At 32.5% G+C, this 22870-nt stretch overlaps 1 protein-coding gene across 1 annotated transcript in view; it reads left to right on the plus strand.

Moving 5' to 3' along the window:
* The window catches only part of LOC148274054 (synaptotagmin-10-like), a gene marked incomplete at its 3' end in the record, with an annotated part of 159111 nt that overhangs the window by 70385 nt on the left and 65856 nt on the right, over positions 1-22870 (plus strand). Inside the window, exon 4 of the mRNA XM_088237702.1 lies at positions 4122-4265. Coding sequence (XP_088093828.1) covers positions 4122-4265 — 144 coding nt within the window. The remainder of the gene's footprint in view (positions 1-4121; positions 4266-22870) is intronic.

A 22870-nucleotide genomic window follows, 5' to 3' on the forward strand; every position in this document is an offset into this window, starting at 1 on the left:
AAATAAAGAACTTTTTGAACAAACTAAACAATTAAATGTAACTAAACTCTTTAAACTAGAATCTTTAAAATTTATTCATAAATTAACCACTGATGTAATTGTAGATGAAGAATTAAAACTTGAAAAAAACTGTGGTAAACATGAACACAATACGAGAATACCAGAAAAATATCATATACAATAATTTAAAACGAGAAAAGGACAATCGAGACTAATAAACCATGGACTGAAATTACACAATAAACTACCAGAAAAAACTAAACAAAAGACTCGAACAACATTTAAAAAAGATGTTAAAAATATTATTATTAACGGTAGAATGTGAATTTTAAAAGTAAAAATATGTTGTTGAATGTATGTAACCCGTTTGGGTTTATCAAGTAAATTTAAATTTTAAAAAAATAATTAAAAAAATACGATACATGTTCTTTTTTAAATCTCTAAAATAAATGATAAATGATAAAACCACTGAACATCCTCATTCGGAACTCACAATGTATTTATTCACTGTTACCCAAGGAAACTAGTATAAGGTAAATGTTTCTGTAGCTGACGCGCTACCGAAGAGTTAGCAGGTCCACCACTTTCACCAGGTCGTCCTTTCCGCTATGTGTAAGGCAGCAAGAACTAAAGACTGAAGCACATACTGTTTTTACATGCAGTGGAAAGCCGAATTGACTCGTAGTCCTGAAAAGGACTTTTAATTCCAGAAGAAAACGCCGCGGTCGGGATACGTAAGGTGAGAAATCCAGTAGTCGAATCCAAGGGTAGGCAAAGATCTTGTAGAGTAGTCGGTATTGGCGGAGGGTAGAGTGGGAGATGATTTAAAAACGAGCAGTAGAATGAGACTGATTTATTTACGGGCGCTGCGGCCTTTTATGCACAAAAAATATGCGCGGCCTACACCGGCCGGCCAATAGCGGGCGATAGTTAGCCAACCAACTCCGCCGCGAGAGAGATAGCGCGCTGTCGCCCGCTCTATCTGTCCCTCTCTCGCCACGTATAAAGACTACTTTCCCCCACCATCCGACCGCATTAGGATGCAGACCGCGCGGTAAACAACATGTACAGAACATGAAAATATTATTAATAAAATAAATACGATGTGGCGATATTTTTAATTAATTATAAATAATTAATATTCCTATTTCTTTAGGCCTCGGTATAACACAAACCACCCCCAAAGGTAACAAATAAAAGTCTTTTTGAGGGGGCAGGATTTCGCTTTACAGTATATCGCGGTTTTTAATCTGACTTGTTATCATTTAAAGGCCACAGGAATGGCCGCTGAGCTTTTCTGACGTCCGTAACAGATGCAATACGTTATCACATTTGTCTTACATTTTCGTATGAAGTAAGCAATTTAGTAATTGGTAAAGTGATTGACTTTGCAATACGTATGCAAAAAAAATAGAATTTCCTCTTTGCTTAATCAAATAAAATAAGACATCTTTACTCAGGTGTCTTGTGCGGAATATCTGGCATATTATAGCAGGATTTAATTTTATTTTAATCTCTTGTGTCAAAACGCACGTGAGGAGGTTGATCGAATTAACAGTGTACCATTTAACGGACCAAATCGAATTTCCGTCATTTTCATCTCCCACGGGAGTTATCTGGCGCTACTCCGTGACTGGGAGGGCAGATGGCGGCTTTGTCAACTAAATGCTCCAATGGATTCAATATTCACCCTACACGGATGACTGCTCTTTTAAATTCTCATTGACCACGCCATAAATGGGAAGATTAACATGGAAGATTTGAACTTAGCTTGTTTTGAAGTATTGTGCTGTTTAGGGGTTGATTATTATTTTCATATCCGATTTAATTAAAAGGACAAAACGACTGAAATATCCGATTTGTTTTAATTTTATACTGCCTTGGATATGAAGGGGACATAATAAAAAGGGTAGATGTCAAAAATGGTCATTTTGAGAAAAAACGTTTTTAAATGTTCAAACCTCTTAGACATTTAAATCAACTTATAAATATAAGAACCTGCTTAAAGTAAATAGCCTACATTGTTTTATGTCTTCTAAAGTGATTTTCATTAAATAACATACAACAACATAGATGACGAACATTTTAGAGAAAGTAATATAGAAGTCTGGGCATCTACAAGGCTTATGACCTGTCATTAACTGGTTTAAGTGGCCACTTTACAAACTGTGTAACATTCACCATTCTGCTCATATTTGAACATATTTATTCCTTCAATTCTTTCATCTGTTGCTGTTTGTGAAGTTAAAGAGCTAAAACCTTTATGTATGCGGCTGAGATTCATGTAATTGAATTATTTCACCTACATGCTAGGCAATATTTTTATAAGTCCATATTTATTTTATTGCCAGCTTTTAAAGTAAAACAAATTTTAAACCGAAATATTACACAATGAAATTATTTCATTTCATTGCAATATTAAATGATACATTATGATAAATCAAAATATTATTGTAATTATAAATGTTTATTGAAAAACGGTGGCCACCGTGGCGAAATAACTAAGACACGGTGAGAACACAAAAATGTAATATGATTTTTCCCAAGCCAGGGTGTTCTGTGTTGTAATTCACCACTGTAATTGGGTCTCTGTTGCGGTGCAAAAAAATATTTAAAAATGCTCTTAAATACTTCAATTATTTTTTTGATAAAAAAAATTAAACTCATTAAAATAACATTATATCAACTCATTAGTTAACCCAAAAAAATAATTTAAAAAATTGATACTTTGGATATTTTTTTTAAAATTTAATTTACTTTCATATAATTTTGGAGTATTTATCCATACCTCTGTTTTGTATAAATACATTGAACTCCTTAATAAATATACTAGTCTCGAAGATGTCGCGAAAGCGATGAACCCGGTCACTGGATATTCCAAATTTGTGGATTAAAGTATCACTCGTCTTTTATTTATATAATATTTTTTTTTATATAATATATTTAAATATTTATTTTAGTTCATAAGATATATAATTAGACTCTTCAACATCTTTTAAAATTAATATTCAGACGAAAAAACCGCAATTATCTCCACTGATATTTTTTTTATGATACTCTCTCACTCACACACACACCCTCTCTCTCTCACATATACCCTGTTTTGACATACCTATAGTCCTCAAAATACAGCTTGATTAGAATGACAGCTGTCAAATTCATTACATTAGTGATGGGAACTTACTGATTACTGATCAAATCGATTTTATCAGTTATTTCATGCAATCATGAAACGTTTCCGAAAATTGATATTAAAAACGCAAAAACAAGCCTATTATAGTGTGTTAAACACAATTAATCATTCACCAAAAAATGAGACATTTATATTTTTTTCATGAACAACGTCAAATGAATTATTTTTTTATTCGATCAATTTGTCCCATCTCAAACGTTTTTGCAAAATGATGTAACTTTGTAAGAACGTCCTTAATAATAAGGTTTATTTTAGTTTTTTTTTAGTTTTAAAGCTGATTTTGATTTATGTTTCAACCGTTGTATTAAAAAGATAAATTAACACGCCAAATACAAATTATTTTTCGTGTGTCAATATAAATAACTTCTTTGACGTTACTACAAAGTTATGTCGTCACTTTTTCTGACAACTGTCATTCTAATTATGTTACATTTTGAGGACTATAGTAACAAATCTAGGCTCTAATCGGAATACAATTAAAATGACATTTTATACTAAGAATTATTCTCTCTGTTGTTTTGATAATATGCTTTGTCTTCTGTTGCCTTTATAAAATAAAAAATATAAAGATCATATTATCATCATCATCATAATCATTATCATCATCCTCCTCAATCTAAAATGTCATTACCCAACGTGGAAAAAAAATATTAAAAATATAATACACGTCTTAAAATGTTTTCAAAAACAACAACATTTTTTTTTTAATAAATCAATTACCTACAATAATATACACATATATAAATTAACTTCATATTATCACTGAAGATAGACACGTTATTTTTTTGCTAGGTGCATTTCAAATTTCGAAAATACTACGTTGCCCTTAAGAATGAAAAAAAAGAGATCTAATAAAATACACCTATTTATATGTCCTGAGTTTAATTCCCGTGTAACTCATGATAACAAATGTTTTTTTTTCTTTTAGGTTCTTCGTCAAACGACTCTTCCCATCGTACCTACCAGGCACCAGACCTTCCAGAGACAACTCTCCCATCGTCTTGACCTTCCTTCGATTCAGTTCAGCATTTGCAGCTTAGAGCGAGCTGACTCCTCAATTGGCCTCATCAAGGTACGTTAAAATAATTACTTATTCACAATTGAAAAAAGAAAATTAAACACTGATTTAAGTCTAGTATATATTTTTTTTTGTATAAAATAAAATAAAACTGGACAATTGTTTTCCTTCATTATGGCGTTACTTATTATCCAAACGAGTTTGAATAAAAAGTAGACTGAAGGTTCTTATTTATTTATTTATTTTATTTTAATTTGGAAATCAACAGTTCTACATACATATTTTTAGTAAACAAACAGATATAGTGTATACACTCAGAACTAATAACAGATTTAGATAAAATTATTTATATACAATTAAACAAGCCTAGGTAGGTAGTAGATGCTTAAAAAATAATTAAACGCATCATGCTTGGCGTGCGCATAGATTATAATCATTTAAAAAAAGATGGCTATCTAAATTAGTATTTAATTTGTAGCAACAGAGTGGAAAAACATTTTTGAGAAGGAAATATGATAGTCTAGGCATTTACAGGGCTTATGATCTATTAAGTGGTCACTTTACACTCTTTGGAACATTCACCATTTGGTTTATGTTTTAACATCCACGTCAGCTATAAAAACACATTTAAAAGTGGACTGTTTTCTTTTAAAAAATTAGAAAGTAGGGGGTCTACAAAAACAGAAAAAATCAGCAAGGTGTCTGCGAGACAAAAAAGTTTGAGGACTTCCGCTCTAAATTGAGGCTTAGCGGGGTATTCCTTTAATAAATAAAAACACCGTTTTGTTTACATTTAAAATTTCGTTTATTTAATTTGTTTTTCAAACATTTTTTTCCTTACATTCAATTTACCGTAGGAGTGAACTTCAAAACTGGGTCTCTTGGCCTGATGTGTTTTGTTTTTTTTTTTTTTTAAGTGATTGTTTCGTAAGAGTTGAGACGACCCGTTGCTTAGTTACGAAACGTTGGCCTGGGAAATTGTGTTTTCCAAGAATTTTGAAGGCAGTTTATATTCAAACAAAAGCTCGTTTTTCATAATAAATTTAATAAATGCTCCGGTGCTTTTAATCACACTGGTTTGGAAACATAATAAAATAATCGATAAAGGAAAAAATATTTGCATATTATATTGTATTATTGTGATTTCAAATAAAAAATAATTAAAAATGATAAATGAAATTAAATATTTGTAAATAACCATTTACCGACTTTTCTATGTCTACTGGTTTCGAGACATACCCGTCTATTCGTCAGGACATAAATTAAACCAACATGCAAACCCACAGAAATTTTGATAGTCGTGTTAAAGAACGTGTGAGGTGTCTTCAGAAGAATCATTTCTCTGAATTCGCAAATCACCTAATCAATTTAAATCATGACTAAAATAAAAAAACAGAAGTTAAAATCTTACATACAAAAAATAAAAGGTTAAAAGAAAATAATATGGAAATATTTCACATTAGGAAAGCTTTAAAAAATAATGTTGCTGTGATCAATGATCAAACAAATTTTTAATACAGTCCTTTATACAATTTTCCACTGTAATGGTCACCCTATTAAACCTATTAAGCTCACCCCTCCCTCCATCCCCTCTACCTTTTTCCAACTATTTCTCAAACAACATATAATATTTTCATAATTTAATCAGTGCGTGTTTGTCCTTATCGGTGCATGTGCTTATTAAAATGGATGTCGTGTTGGTTTTATTTTTTTGTTCAACAACTGTGGTGAAGTATAGTGGGTTTTGCATGTTGGTTTGTATGTTGGTTTAATTTATGTCCTGACGAAGAGACGGGTAAGTCTCGAAACCAGTAGACATAGAAAAGTCGGTAAGTGGTTGTGTACAAATATTTAATCATATTAAGTAAAATATTTGACCACAAATTTAATGCTTTAAATATTAATAATATAAAATTGATAAGTTTAATTCTTATTTTGATATAAATATAGGTAGCACAGCGGAGTTTTAGTCCCAACACCTAGTATGGCAGTGAAACATGGAACTAGGAGAGAAAAGATGAAGGCATGGTACACGCACTGAAAATGCGATCTTTTATACGAATGTGCGAGAAATCAATGTATGACAGGGTTACTAATGATGAAATCAGGCGAGTGTAAATCAGAGTCAAGTATAATTGATAAGATTTAGAAAGAGTATCTGAGTGGATTTGGCCATGTAGAACGAATGGATGACGAGAAAATGGTAAAACCGGAATATATGGCGAGAAATAACGTGGGACGAGGACGACTAAAGAAGACGTGGCATGATCAAATAACACAAAGTCTGAAGTCTGGTATGTCAAAAGCAGGCAGAACCGAATGCCATGTATGACAAGATGTGCGAAGTGGAAGAAGCTTGGAATGTATGCCAGGATAGACGTGTATGACTGTCCATCCGCTCTGCCTACACCTACGGGAAAATACTCCTTATTTTAAAATTTATCGATGCAATAAAAAAATAATAAGTCAATAAATGCTTATAATAAAAAAACTGTTTCTTCAAAACAGAAATATAAATACCTAAATTTCCTATCATTAGGTAATGGCTACCTAAGATGGCTCTTACCAAACACTTAATATTTTTTTTCATGATAATAATCTATGTACACGCCAAGCATGATGCGTTTAAATATTATATAAACGCATCATGCTTCATCAAAACGCTGCTATTGTTGTAATTGGCTTATGTTGTTAAAATTATAAATATCTCTATTTTTCTTTCTCGAAAAAGTTCTTCATCTCTGTTGTAAGATGTAAATATTAATAGCTCCCTAGGGGGTTGAATCTAGTCCTTGCCTGCAAAAATTTGGACAAACTCAAAACATTGTTGATAAATATAAATTTAAAATCGTTAATTTCCTCATTTGTTTTCGTGGGTAGGTTTTTTATCATCGCTTTTTATATTTTTTACCGCATAAGGGTATTATTTCGAATGCTTTTCTTTTCTTTATTACTCTTTGTGAAAAACTTATCGTGGGATTCCATTTAAGAACAGTCTGTAGAGTTTTCACAAAAAAATCATATTCATAATAATAAATACTTTATTCATTTGTGTTTCTGTGTATTTGAGTGTTCATGACATACGAAAAATACGGTTCATTTCTTGCAAAAAAGAATAAATACTACCTTAAATGTATTTATAGAATTACAAATAATAAAGAAATGTTTGACATTGGATATTACCTATACGTACAAAACAAAATCACAAATATTTAACTTTTATGATTTTTATTTCACAATAAATTAAATAATACTGCGGTTTTTATAGATTATTTTTATTAATATTTTAAACGATTTTGTCTAATGATTTATTTTTATTTATTTGTATGTTTTTTTCCCCCAAATATTTCATTTTAAGGGCCATTTTCAACGAAATGGAAACAACTGACTATTAGGAAATGGAAATAAAGTTGGGGTAGAGTGGGATTCGAACCACGGACCTTTGAGCCGTGAGTTCGAGACGCTAGCCACGGGACCACAACCCAAACAGATGTACAGGTTACATTATTATATATGGGAAACCGTAAAAATATTTTAATTAAAATAGTATGGCCTGCCATCCAATAGCATGTATTTAATTTAATTGTAATAAAATAAAGCTACAAATTAATTCGTACAAAATTTTGGGTGGTTCACATTTTATTATTTTTTTACATGGCAGTTGCGGGATTTTTCTGCTATTATATTACTTTAGCTAAACTGTTAAAATCAGAAAGGATATTCTAATGTGAGCAAATCAGGAACTTCTCAGCATTTGCTCATGTGGAGAGGAAAACACAAAAAACTTCTCAGGAGAACAGGAACAAGCCTTCCGTTCCACCATAAGAGTGTTCGCCATTTTGTTCCCTACTTTGGTTTATTTTACCAATTGCCTCCACTATATTGATCATGTATGATACTACCTCTCGTGTGAGTTCTTTATTACCTATATTCGATGGGATATCTAAAAAAGGGGCAATGCATCAACAGGTGAGGGACATTTTGAATAGTTCCACCGTCGCATGGGCAGCTGTCGATTTCGGAGAGCTTGAAACGATGCAGGTAGCTCATGAACCCACCACGACTCGTGAGAATCTGGGTGAGCTCGTAGCCAGCTTTCTGCATTCTCCTGAAATCAAAGGCATGGAAAATTGTAGGGAAAAACATTTCAGTAATACTTCCAGTAAGTTTACTCAAATAACGATTTTTCCAGATTTGAAGAGTCCTGCTTCTTATTTTCTTTTTGGCAAAGCTGAGCGGGATATTGTCGAAATCGAGGGCTGTCTTCTTGAGTGTAGCCTCCCGAGCCTTTTCGTCAACCTTTTTGTTGCCAAGGGTTCTACAGTGTAACTAAGGTTTACAACTGCCGAGCGCTCTAGTTTGCGAGAGGGAAAATACTGTTTACCAATCTGCACCCCCTCAGCTGTTCTCAACAGACGCACACTGGTGACAGTAAAAGTTAACAATTATCTCTCTTTCTTTCACTGAAACAAGTAGTGTCCGGCTTCAGGAGCTGCATAGGGATGTGGAAGGCAATGTCATCTACGCATCTTTTTTGTGACCTTCCAATGCTTCTTTTGCTTGTCTATGGTCTCCATTTTATTATTCTGGTCCATCTGCCATCATTTTGCCTCGCTAAGTGTCCTGCACATTGCCATTTTAGTGTTGCTGCACGATGCATGATATCTACGACTCCAGTTTAGCGCCTTATATCTTTATTTCTTAATCTGTCTCTTAAACATACACCGAGCATCTGTCTTTCCATGAGTTAATGCGTGCATTTTAGTTTCTGGCTACTTTTCTGTATCACTGGTATGGCACCTACTCCGTTTGTCGTCACCGGCAATATACACTATTCGTAGACTTGTATTTTTAAGCATACTGGTACTTGCTTATTTTCAATCAATTCGTCAACCTTATGCAAATCAAATTGCATTTTACGTATGCCATGTGAATCTTATAAATCGTACTGCTACTTATATTTTGTATTTAACTTTTTGATGAATAATAGTATCGTCTCAATAGGAAGAAAATTAAATATACCGTCGTTAAAAACATTGATATACAGATAATATAATAAAATTATGGTCCAGGAGAGTTGGCAGATTTTTTTTACTCGTTAAGGGGTCACGTTTTCAAATAGGTTGAAAAACGCCGCTGTAAAGATTGAAAGTGTTATTAAGTGGTAACCTGATCCAATAATAAGAAAATAAATATGTTTTTTCTGAAATCGAAATAAATCTGAACCTTTGAGGACGAAAGTCCACTTTTTGCCGTTTTGAGTTTAAAAATGCGAAAATTATCACATGAAATATACGTGGATGAAATACGGAGATCCATTTCCGGCATATAAATGCTTTTTTAAGTTGAAATAAAAGTCTAAAATCCACATTGTTTTAGCGGAAAAAACATCAGTATTCCTAGATACTATTTTAATATGTAATGTTATTTTCAAGAAAATAGTTTTTTTACGTTGAAAATATTTTGTAGATTGAAATTAATTATCTCATTTGGTTCAAAAACTATAGTGTTTTGAAAATCGCACAATCGTAAAATATTATTTTAATAAAATTACTTCGTGTGAATTCATTGGCTTAAGATTTTTATAAACCGAGTCAATCATAAAACTTTTTATTTTTGTATGTTTTATTTAATTATTATTATCTTATTTTATTTTTGAACTGGAGTACAACGGAGTGGCCCAACACAATTATATGTTTTTTTGTTTTTGACATTGTATCGAGTAATATTCAGAAAACTTTGATTGACCTATAATTTTGGTTTATTTTTAAAATGTTGTATTATTTTATTGAAATGGCTGTTGTTTTCTTAAAATAAATAAGTGTGAAAATTTAAGAAAGATTCCTAAGTACGCAAAATGTTACATATAAAAGATTCGCCGACCAAAGCCATCTTGTTTAGCATAACGCGAGCGTAAGCGAGCTTTGTGTAAGCTTCACCTGTTGCGATTAGGGCGGCCTTCGGCGGCGTACTGACATGACGGCAAGCGCGGCATTATTTTAAGTTATACTGGAGCCAGCCCCGCCTACGCTTAAGGCCTATATGCGTGGGTGCCTGGCGGCTTTAAATAGAACCAAAGCTTTAACGAGTCGTTAGAAGGACGCGAAACGGATATATTCACTTCTCGCCAAATTATATTTCAGCGTTTAAATGCTTGCTTTGAAAATTAATAGAATGATTATTTTGTTTTGTTAGTTAGGATATATTATATAATTTGTATATATTAAATGTTACCAGTGGCGGCTTTCCATTATATCCATTGGGTTAATGACTCCCCAAAATTCGCCACCAATTCAACTAATTTACTTAAAATACATTATAAAGAAAGTACATAATATAATGAAATAAGGCTTTATAATTTTTTTTTTCAAATCATTCACTCAATTTTTTTTTTCAAATCATCTTTATGTTTTTATAGATGTTATCTTGAATACTATTAAGCACGTGCGCCTTCAAATATTCATGTTATGTCGAATGCGCGGGTCATTTATGTAACTGTCAAAAAGCTAATGTCTTATTTCTCGATTTTCATATGAGAAAGAAAGAGATAAAACGTCCCGTGCGTACACATCGGAACATTTTGCCTAAAAATTATTCGAACGCGGGCATTGTCCCGGAGAGATAACAATATGAAATGAGGAAGATAAGAATAAGGTTGATAACAATAACATCATATTGGCATTGGTCAAGACTGGAAGAGATACAATGACTAATGAATTGCCATGTATTTTACATACCTACACTTAAAAACGATGAATTTTTAATGGAAAGGAGTAATAAGTTCAAATTTTCTCGTTTACAAAATTTAAATGAGTTTTATGAATAATTTATTATTATAATGCATTGCTTCTTGCATGTGTTCAATTACCTAGTGTTTGTTAGGGTACTGTTTCGTATGCACTAAATTCATATGGACTAGTAAAATTTGAATTTGAATTTTTTAAAAATAAATTCTCAATTTGGGTTGTGGTCCTGTGGCTAGTGTCTCGGACTCACTGCTCAAAGATCCGTAGTTCAAATCCCACTCGACCCATACTTGATTACCATTTTCTTATGGTGAGTTATTTACAACTCGTTGAAAATGGCCCTCAAAATCAAATATTTGGGTAAATCATAAGAACGCAAGTATTTATTTTAATAAAAAATCCATACGTTTTAAGTAATTTGTTTGTGTTTTAAAAGTTAAATGTAGGTAATAGTAATTTTTATTTGTGGAATTATGATGACGATTGTTGAGAGTGAAATATATTTTTCGACACTAAAGCGAATTAAGACTTTTAAATTTATTTCAACAGAGATAAAAAACATTTTTGAGAAGGAATAAGGAAGTCTGGGCATTTACAGGGTTTATGACCTGTCATTGGCTGGTTTAAGTAGCCACTTTACACACTGTGTAACATTCACCGTTCTGCCCATGTTTGAACATCCACATTTCCTCAACTCTTCCATCTGTTGACTTTTGTGAAGTAAAAGAGCTGAAACCTTTATCACGTGGGTGAGATTCATCCGGCTGAACCAAATCACCTACTAGGTAACGCCTGAAAACAATTTTCCAATTTTTTATACTTCTTCTTTTACCGGGTTGTAATTCAACAGTGTTTGATTATGTCCAAATGTTTAAAAGGTTTGTTCTATAGGAACAATATCCTAAACAAATTATATCCGATACGTGGGAATAACTATTGCCGAGTTCATGAAGTCTGTTCAATACGGCATTGCAAGTATACACTGTCCGTGAATTGTCGCTACAAAACGGTGGCACCTGTCTAGTCATTCTTCTAGGCACCCTGAAGTTGACAAAAGATAACAAGTTCAGGGCAATCCCATATTGAATTTACAATTTTCAATTAATTTAAAAGGTTTATGGTTATTCTTCTATCGTTTAGTTTTAACAAATTAAATGTTTTTAGTAAAAATCGATATGAGTTTTTCAATAAAAGCATTTATGTTATACGTATTATAAATAATAAATGATGAGGAATGTAGTATCAGGTAATGGGTTTCAAAGGAGATAGGAAAATGGTCAAGGAAAGAAAGGGGTTTTTTTAAGCAGTTTTTTAAATGAAAGGAATTTCGGGTTCTAAGGATATATTTTAATAATGTTTCAGGCGCTTCTTGAAAATGGCCAAAGAACGAACATTTTTTTATGTAAAAAGGTAACACATTCCAAAGTGAACAGTAACAAAATTGATGAATAATTATGTGGTATGACAATAAATATAAAATAATATATATGGTCTGTAGCTATGGAACGTGTTGTAATATAGATCTTTTGTAAATGATTTTTTTTTTACTAAAAACATTTCGTATACAATAAAACAAAGAAAGAGAATCTTGCAACAAAAAACTTCCTCAGAGACGTGAAAAATGTCAATGTTCAAAGTAGTATTGTTTAGCATAGAGATAGCCCTTCCATTATAAAACTGACATATTACAACAGAGATGAAAAACATTCAAGGGAAGGTGATTTAGAAGTCTAGGAGTAAGATTTCTCATTAGCTGGTTTAAGTGGCCACTTTACACACTGTGTAACATATACCATTCTGCCCAAATTTGAACATATATATTCTTTCAATTATTTCATCTGTTGATGTTTGTGATGAGATTCATCACATTGAATTATTATAATAAATTATATGCGAGAAATAAAAAGCTCTACAAGCGTTTGGATATTTATTGAAAACTTATAAAAATACTAAAAATAATTACGTACTTTTATGAACGGAAGGGCGTGCGTATATTTGTGTGTAAGATTTTTTATTTTTTTTAATTTTTGTTTTAGTAACCTTGTACATAAATTAATTAAGAATAAAGACACAGTTTATAGTGACACAATCATAAACGACCCATGGCTGTGAACTTGTCCCAAATCCTTAGAAAATCTGTGTTGAGTCGGGGCACTTAAAACGCATTCATGAACTTAATCGTACATACACAAATACACAAACAAACATATTCAAAAATGCATGTACGCATTTTATTTTTACGCACATATTAAGTTTATACATATCATACAACACGGAGGCATATTCTAGAAGAGAGCGAACAGTTAAGAAATAAAGAGGTTTGATTGTACGGGCATCAGTAAAGTCAGAGGATATTCTGTTAATGAAGCCAAGAATTTCAGAGATTTATTTACTGTTTTATCTATATTCTCGTTGTATTGAAAAATAATACTACCTTCGGTCAAGGAGGATTGGCCTACTACTCGGTTAAAGTGTACAATCTACCTCCATTATCCATAAGGACAATAAGTAAGTTCTCACAATATAAAATTGCTATTTAGAAATGGATAGTGGAGGTGGGCTGCGCACGGATCGATGAGTGGATCTAGCCAAGTGGGTAAAATGTGTGTACTGCCTATGAAATTTGGTCTATATAAATTGGTTATGTTTTTTATGAATATTTTAGTTTATATTATTTTATTATGGTAATGATAATTAGGTTAATTAAATTATTTACGTTTTTTAAAATTATTATTATGTTAACTTAGTTAAACAACTAATTTAAGGCATTACAATATTTGAGTTTGTCCAAATGTTCGTAGACAAGACTGGATTTCACCCCATATTCCCTTATTTAAGGTATTCTCCATCCTCGTTGTTATTTGTTAATTTAAGGCATGTTTTACATTTTGTAAAATGTTTCCCTCGGCACGGGACACCCCAGTGAGGGAACATTATTCTGTATAAAAAAATAATACAAACAATGTAAAAGTATAAATAAATAAATGTCAGTTTATAGTCTCAAACAACTCCAAAACCTCTGATAGACTTAACAACATCAATTTTGGAGTTTTCTTTTAGGCACTCGAAGGAAATCGGTTATTTGGTTCTATGAAATGACATTAATTAGCATTTTTAAATTTTAAGTTAAAATTTATTGACTTTACACCATTGCATTGGTTAAAAATACAAGAGTTGCTAGATACTCCACCCTGATGCTGCAAAAAATAAATACAAACTTCAGTCAAAGAGGATTGGCCTTCTTCTCGGTTAGAGTGTACAATCGACTTTCATTATCCATAAGGACAATTATTAAGTACTCTTAATATAATATTGCTATTAAAAAATGGATAGTGGAGGTGGGTTGCGCATGGATCGATGAGTGGATCAAGCCAAATAAGTAAAATGTGTGTACTGTTTATGAAATTTGGTCTATATAATTGGTTATGTTTTTTTATGATAATTTTAGTCTATATTGTTTATTATGTTAATGATAATTAGGTTAATTAGATTAATTACGTTTTTTTAAATTATTGTTAAATCAACTTTGTTGAACAACTAATTTGAGGCACGTTTTACGTTTTACATTGTTCAATGTTTCTCTCGGCACGGGATACTCCAGTGAGGGAACATTATTCTAAATTTAAAAAAAAGAATACAAACAATGTAAAAGTATAAATAAATGAATGTCAGTTTTTAGTCCAAAATCTCTGATGGACTTAACTACATCAATGTTGGAGTTTTCTATTAGGTACTCGAAGGAAATCGGTTGTTTGGTTCTATGAAATGACATATTTTTTCATTTTTAAATATTAAGTTCTAATTTATTGACTTTACACAATTGCATTGGCTAAAAGAGTTAATGTCTGATTGAAGAAGAATTGTTCATGTACGAGAAGATATAAACTTAGAGCAGACATTTTAGGCACAATTTATCAACGCCCATTATGTTATTACCCTATCGGTCGCTACCACCTATTTTTAACGAACAACCATCTGCTTTGTTCAAATAATAAAAATCTTCCGTCCAGGCCGTCTCCTTGTTTCAAACTCTGCTATTTTGTGAATTATTTTATTTACTCATCGCCTATTTTCCATACAAAATGACATACAAAAACGATCATAAGCTGTCTGTGACAGTTTGAGCTTTTTACATAAGTTATTATTGAACATTCCACCGACGTAACAATGCCAATTAATCTGGGATCAAAAAACAACCTATTTCGTGGAAAATATTTTTTTCTGTTACCGACAAAGTTTCACGAAGGGATGTTACGAATGTTTAAGCTATTAAATTTTCAGGTATTTTAACGTTCGCGTTTTTAATTGCCAAAAATATTCAAATGGTGTACATAAAATGAAACCACAAGTAACAATCTCTGCGGTTTTTATATGTAATTATCCTTCCTTGTTTTAGATACCGTACTTTCATGTTTCTAAAATATTGAATTTAACGCAAATGTGTTTTTATTTTATTATATATTATTTAATTTTTTTAAAAACGTTAAAAAGTCCCCTGACTTGTCCATGTAATGATATTCGTAAATACGACGTGTTTCCCCCAACGCACTTTTTTAAAAGTTCATTCAGACAAAAATAACTAATAACAGGCCAGAAGTCCTAAGTACAGTATTCAATTACTGCACAGAATACCCAGGCTTTATTCATTATTTTTTTTTGTGTTCTCACCAGGAATCAAACTCGTAACCTTACCTGCGTAAGGCATGTGTCTTAACCATCACACCAGGCTAAATATAATTTATAATGATTTGATTTTTAATTATCTATTCTTGCTTTCAATATATAAATAAAATATACTTAATTTTATGATGTAGTTACTTGTTTCAAACATGCCGATGGAGCGATGAAAACAACGGTCATTTTGTGGATTTAATTATTACTCGTCTTTTATTTAAATAATAAATAACTAATTGTTTCTTTAATTGACTTGAAAATCAAAACATATGAATTTAAATAATATTACTAATACAGATAGTTAAATTTTCCTGACATTTCTTGGTGGAACTGCATTTTAATTGTAATTATTTATCTATTTTCACCACATTTCATTAAAAAATTGTTTCATTTGTATACATGAGATTTTTCAAAATTTAATTTCAACCTTACTACGTCGGTCTCAACAAAATGCATGTCACTAGTGAACAATTTTTAATTAAAATATTTTTTTACTAAAAAATATATTTTACTCACCCATTTTTTTTTATAGATCGCAGTCTAATAAAGTCTTTGTAAAACCTGACTGCTTGAAAAACGTGGCGAAAGAAATATATACAAATATATACAAAGTCCACTCTTTCCTTTACCGTTCTTGCTCAAATTATAATTATATTTTTTCGTCTATTGATTAAAAATAAATTAAAACTCATTCTATCTGGCTGCGATACGCTTCCATTTGCTTTTTCATGATGCTCACGCTTACACACACCTGAACATTCATTTTTGCACAAATATGCACAAACACATCATTTTGCATATATATTTACGTACGTTTTACCTATAGTTTTAGTCCCAACACTTGTATGGAAGTGAAACATGGAACTGGCAGAGGAAGGATGAAAGCCGAGTGAACGCGGTTGAAATGCGATATCTTAGACAAATTTAGGGGAAATCAATATATGACATGGTCACGAATGATGAAATCAGGCGAGAGTGTAAATCTGAGTTAAGTATAATTGATAAGATTAAGAAAAGGTCTCTGAGATGGTTTGGTCACGTAGAACGAACGGACAACGAAAGAATGGTAAAACAAGTACATATGGCGAAAATGAACAGTAACGTGAGACGAGGACGACCAAAGAAGACGTGGCATAATCAGATAAACCAAAATCTTAAGTCTGGTCATGTCAAAAGCAGACAGAACCGAAGGGCATGTATGATAAGATGTATGAATGTGGAAGAAGCTAGTAATGTATGCCAGGATAGACGTGTGTGGCGGTCCATTCTCTCTGCCTACCCCCACGGAGAAATGGCGTGATATTAGTAGTAGTAGTAGGAGTAGTTCGCACGCACACATCAAAAGATGTACCATAATTTAATAAGTATGATTTTCATCTAGAAACATCGCTGGTCTGTCTCTAAACCTTATCTTTATCATGTAGTTTAATCATTGTTGACTGTGTGTTTCTGTAAAATAAATAAATAAATACAAAATATTAAGTGAGGCCAATAATGAATCAAAATGCGGAAATGAAATTAAGACCCTCAGATCCATTAGAACCCTCGGGGACAGAATTAGAAACTCTGTCATAAGACAAACCTGTAAAACGGGGTATTGTGCGATGGAGCGGGGAGAGGAAGTGGTTCTAGCTGAACCGTGTAAATATAATTGAAGACGACAGACTTGTCAGTGAAGCTGCAAACAAAACGCGCATAGGTCAACGTGTACCTTGAAGAATACTCAAAAGATGGAGAGACTAATTGTCATCTAAATCCCAGGAGTGAGTAACCGATAAATAAATCCTGGATCTGGACACAAGGAATAATAAGGCTTAATATAATATAATCACAGAAGGTATTTTAAAAGTTCTATCTTGCCTGACTTTGACCTATATTAAAAGTGTTTTTACGACAAGCAGAAAAAAATGTAAAACTCTTTCTTAGAAAAATTCAGGTCTTGAATCGTGCCAAGATTTCCAGATATCTGTCAAAAAATGAGATCCTAGCAGAAAGAATTCATTCAAACCGTTTGCTAAAAAAGGCATTCATACACTTCAATGGAGGGCAAAGAAAATCTTTTGGAATTATTTACATGTTGAATCAGATTATTCATCATCGTTTTCCTTTGATTACATGAAGCTAAGGTGATCTGTCCTGCGCTTCAGATGCCAATCAAAGATCGATGAAATATGGCAGTGTAAAACCACCGGTTATTCCTCAGTGAAAATGTAATATATTGGTTCATGCATAATCATAGAAGGTAAAGTGATTAGTCTTACGCTGCAGGTGGCTATTAGGAACTATGAAACATTGCAATCGCGTCAACACAAAATATTATTTTTACTATTTTGGATGAAACCAATTGCACTAGAGCTGCGCTACACTTCGCAGCGCGGCGCGGTGCGAATGAGTTGCCTCTAGAAGAATCCAATCTGGCGTAGTGAAAATTGTTTTCACTAACATAATTATTCTAGATATATATAATTGCCTTATCTCTAATTTATCGAGTTCCTCAAACAACTTGACGCTGGGGTACCTGAAGGGCTTTTTAAAAATTATTTGAATAATAGATTTTTGAACAGATTCGAGAGGTTTTAATGTTGATATTAAAAATTAATTTCGTATTTTTTGCTTTATTTCAATGCTTTATAAAAAGTGTTATAATCATTCGATTTAAACCAAATATACGCCTTACTGTTTGATATTTTATTGTCAACAAGAATTCAACTAATGTTCTCGTAGAAGCTCTTGTCCCTATTGGCAAAAAACTCGGACAACCAATTTTCACGGGCCTCTATTCAGGCCAAATTAGTACCCCCAAGCGCGTTGTCCATAGACAGGAACAGGTAAAAGTCGCTTGGTGCTAGCTCCGGACTATAGGGTGGATGCATAAAAACTTTTCACCCAAACTCCCGGAGATTCAGGCGCGTCATCAAATATGTGTGCGGCCTGGCTTTGTCCTGATGAAACACGATTTCTCTCCTATTCACCTATGCTAGCCACTTCTATTCGACCGCCAGCTTCAAACGGTTGAGTTGTTCACAGTAAAGGACAAATTGAGCGTTTGGCTATAGGAAACAGCTCATAGTAGAGTATTTTCTGCCAATCCCACCAAACACACAGCAACACCTTCCTGGCCGTCAGTCCTGGCTTGGCCACGGTCTGGGCCGCTTCGTTGATTTTCGACTACAATTTCTGTCACTTGACATTGTCGTAAGTGACCCAATTTTCATCACTAGTCACCACCCGCTTCAGAAATGGATGGATTTTGTTGCGATTACCAACGATTCGCAGATGAGAATGCGGTCCATGAGGTTTTTTGCGTCAGCTCGTGTGGCACCTTAACCTCAAGCTTTTTTTAATCTAACCTTCTGCAAATGGTTCGAAACGGTTTTATGATCAATGTTCAGCTCCTAAACGATGCTACGACTGCTAACATGACGGTCTTCCTCGATATTTTCCATGATTTTATCAACATTTTTGACGACAGGCCTGCCAGAGCGTGGCGCATCATTCACCTCCACTTCACCAGAACAAAATCACTCAAACCACTGTTGTGCAGTACAACCCAAAAGAGTATTGTCCCCACATCGCAAATGTTTTTGGTCGTTTTCGATGCATTTTTCCCTTTTAGGTAATAAAAATATCAAATATGGTGATTTTTTTCCTTTAAGACCTCCATACTCAACGCACGATAGTTCACGACTGAACCGACCAAGCGGAATACTGTCAAAAAATTTTATAGTATACACTCACACCTTTACAACGCCATATCGTATAGTTCGATATCACCAATATATAAAAAAATATACTTAATTGGAAAAAAAATGCGAAAAATACGAAATATCTTTTTCCCCAACCTGATATTAATTGCATTGTGTTTTCCCCCAAAGCTTCAAACATATTATGTAGATAATTAGTAATGAAAATTTCCCGATATTGTTACCTTCTAAGAGATGTATTGTACAAGGTTTTATCAATTTATAAGAAAATTATTGCACTGTTCAATCGTTAAACATAATTCGATTAGTGATGGATGAATTACCCAAGCCGTGTTTGGAATAATTAAATACGAGCAAGTCGATTAGTTTAATTGATCGCTAATTAAGTACGTTCTTAACCCGGGAGTAGTGAGGTGGGGTGTGACATACCCAAAATTGTTTTTTTTAAATACACTGAAACGGGTAGACGTATTTTTTGCAACTCTCTGTACCTTTCACCAACGCACTAAAATTTTGTGAAACGATAACGAACGAATATCAGTTAACTGCTGACGCTTGTGGTAAGCGAACGTATCCGACGAATATGAAATTAATGGATCAATTTTCTTATTTATATTTGAAAATATCATCATCATCATTTTCTTCTCGCACCGAATGGTGTATACGGCACTACATTAGTACACAAATCGCAGTGTACATTGATCATTTTTGTAACATGCAGGTTAGATGATTAGTCTTTCGTTTCAGGTTTTAGTCAAGGGACTACAAATACTGTACGGTAAAAATACAATTTTCAATCAATATTTCATGGCATTATGTCGGGAACAGAACTTAAGATCCATTTCTTTAAAAGGGATCTGATACTAGGTGAAGGGGTCAACACTGTTCTGGCATTGAGGCAACACTATTACGTAGCCAAAAAGGTCTATAACCTTTTGCCAGAACCATGGAAAGACGGGAGTGTTGTCAAGTTGCGGAAGGTGTTGACCTCGCTTTTTCATGACATTGGTCGTAGGGAGTCAGAAAAGTTGATGCATGCCACGGATTGGAGATTCTTACTGGATGTCGAAAATAAAATATGAAAATAAAGAATAATTTTAAAATGTATAAATATGATATCAACCATGAAGTTTCGCATTATAAATGAATTGTCTATGTTTTATGAATGTATGTATGTGTATGCGCATGGGTGTATGTACGTGTGTGTGTATGTACATGTGTATATATGTGTATTTATATATACACATATGTGTATATATGTGTATGTGTGAATGTATAAGTATCAAAATGTGTATACGAGTAAGTTTATATTTTATTAGTCTGTGCTCTCTATTAATTTGTTAACTATTATCATTTACTAGAATGTAATTGCCTAGCTTGGAACGGGGTATGTACCCTTGTTAGCTGGGCAAAGTGAACGTTAAATTGTATTTTTGATAAAAGGTGTAAATAAATCAATAAAATAAATCAATTCCATGGTAGGCAAATGCGCTGACTAAACCACGAGGCTGAAAAAAAAATGTACATTGGATTATAATAACATTTTTTTCTTTAAACTTTGTCCGGCTTCCAAGGGTACATAGCCCGTTTTGAATCAAGAAATTGGAGATTCATGTTAATTTAATTATATCGTGGGTATACTGGCAAGAAACTTCAACTCGAAAATATGCGAATTTGACTTAACCCGGTAATGTGTAGCTAGTACACATTGCGTCTAATAACTATTAAATCTTTATAAATATAATAAATGTTGGGTTTAGATTTTCAGTATTCCTCCATTACACATTTACGTGTCGACTGAAATAATTTGTTTTCAAATAATAAGTACTAATTAGGCACAAAAAAAGCATTTTATCGGAAATCAGGGATAAATTACAAATATTATCAAAAGTATACTCACAGTATACCAATAACGCTTGGCGTTACACGTCCACTACATGTCCAGTAACGTAGTCCAGTACTAGCTACTTAGTAGCTCTCGGGAAGTTGGCGCGTGTACACATTTCGATACCCAATTGTTTTTTCATGTTTTCAGCAGTTAGATTTGAAATATTATTATTTTTGAATTAAATAACGGTTATTTAAAGCCATTCTCTATAAATATTCTATTTTTCCTTTTTAAATCTCTTATTTTTTCAGTGTGTAGTGACTATTCAGCACCGTAACGCGCGGGTGTTTTTAGGACAGTAAGATTATCATCTTTGAATTAAATTACGGTAAAAAAAAGCCATTCTCTATAAATATTCCATTTTTCCCTTTTTTAAATCTCTTATTTTTTTAATGTGTAGTGACCACACAGCACCGTAACGCGCGGGTGTTTTTAGGACAGTAAGGGAAGGTTTGATGCAGTTTTGTAAAGTTTTTAACCCTCTACAAACTGGCAAAATACACTAAGTCATATTAAATTAATATAAAATAAATGTTTTTAGGACTGTAAGGGAAGGTTTGATGCAGGTTTGTATAATTTTTAACCCTCTACAAACTGGCAAAATACACTAAGTCATATTAAATTTCATATATTAGTAGTTTTCAATATAAATTTAAGGTTATGTCGTATACCGGGTATTTTATTCAGGCTGAAAGCTTGAAATAACTTAATATTTACTTAATATAAAAATATAAAATTGAAAAATTAAAAATACGTTCTTAAATGAGCACTTATCATCTAACTATATTAAAATAAAATATTAAATAGTAAAATTGGAACAAAACTAAAATGCTTTATTTCTCAAAACAGGGATTTGAGAGTTAAAGCTTTTTGCCAGTATACCCACTGTATATAAATTTTAATTAATTATTATATTATATATACTTATAAAAAAATAATGAAAAATACACATATATATAAATTATATCTACATACATAAAAAAATCACCAATTACTGTACTAATGCTGTAGTTGAATTAACAGTTTACAATTTTGAATAATTTTATTAGCCCAACTTGGGCAGAAAAGATAGAACGCCATATGACTCTGTCTTTGCATCCTGCAGACCTTGCCTCCTCGATATTCATACATCTTCTTATGCACGCACGTCGACCTGTCCTACTCTTGACATGTCCATCTTCTAGTATTTATTGGAAACGATCGTGCCATGTCTGTCTCGGTCCTTCTTCCTCTGCCTACTCCTACGGAGAAACAGTGCAGTGGTTTGTTGAATTCATTTCATCACAAGTTTGTATAAAACTATAATCCACGGCATGCATCGACCTCTCAGACTCCAACGACCATTGTTATTAAGTGTTGATCAAGGCCAACACTGTCTTAAGATTAATAATACACATACATCTTTCATATTAGTTATTTTATCAGCTTTCTTTAAAATAATTAAACTTTTGATATAATTTATTCCTACTCATATATAGGTTCATTAACTCATAATATCAGTTATTTGGAAAATGATTAAACTTTCAATAAATCTTCTATTTTGCTAACCGTCATTTAGTAACTTTGTAAATTTATTTCGAATACAAACAGATGAATAGGTTAAATTATTATTACTAAAAACCAAAAAAAATGTTTACATAGTAGGGC

The sequence above is a fragment of the Micrasema longulum genome, unplaced genomic scaffold, assembly GCF_059751315.1.
Source record: "Micrasema longulum isolate JH-2025_06_02 unplaced genomic scaffold, ASM5975131v1 h1tg001769l, whole genome shotgun sequence".
NCBI lineage: Eukaryota > Metazoa > Arthropoda > Insecta > Trichoptera > Brachycentridae > Micrasema > Micrasema longulum.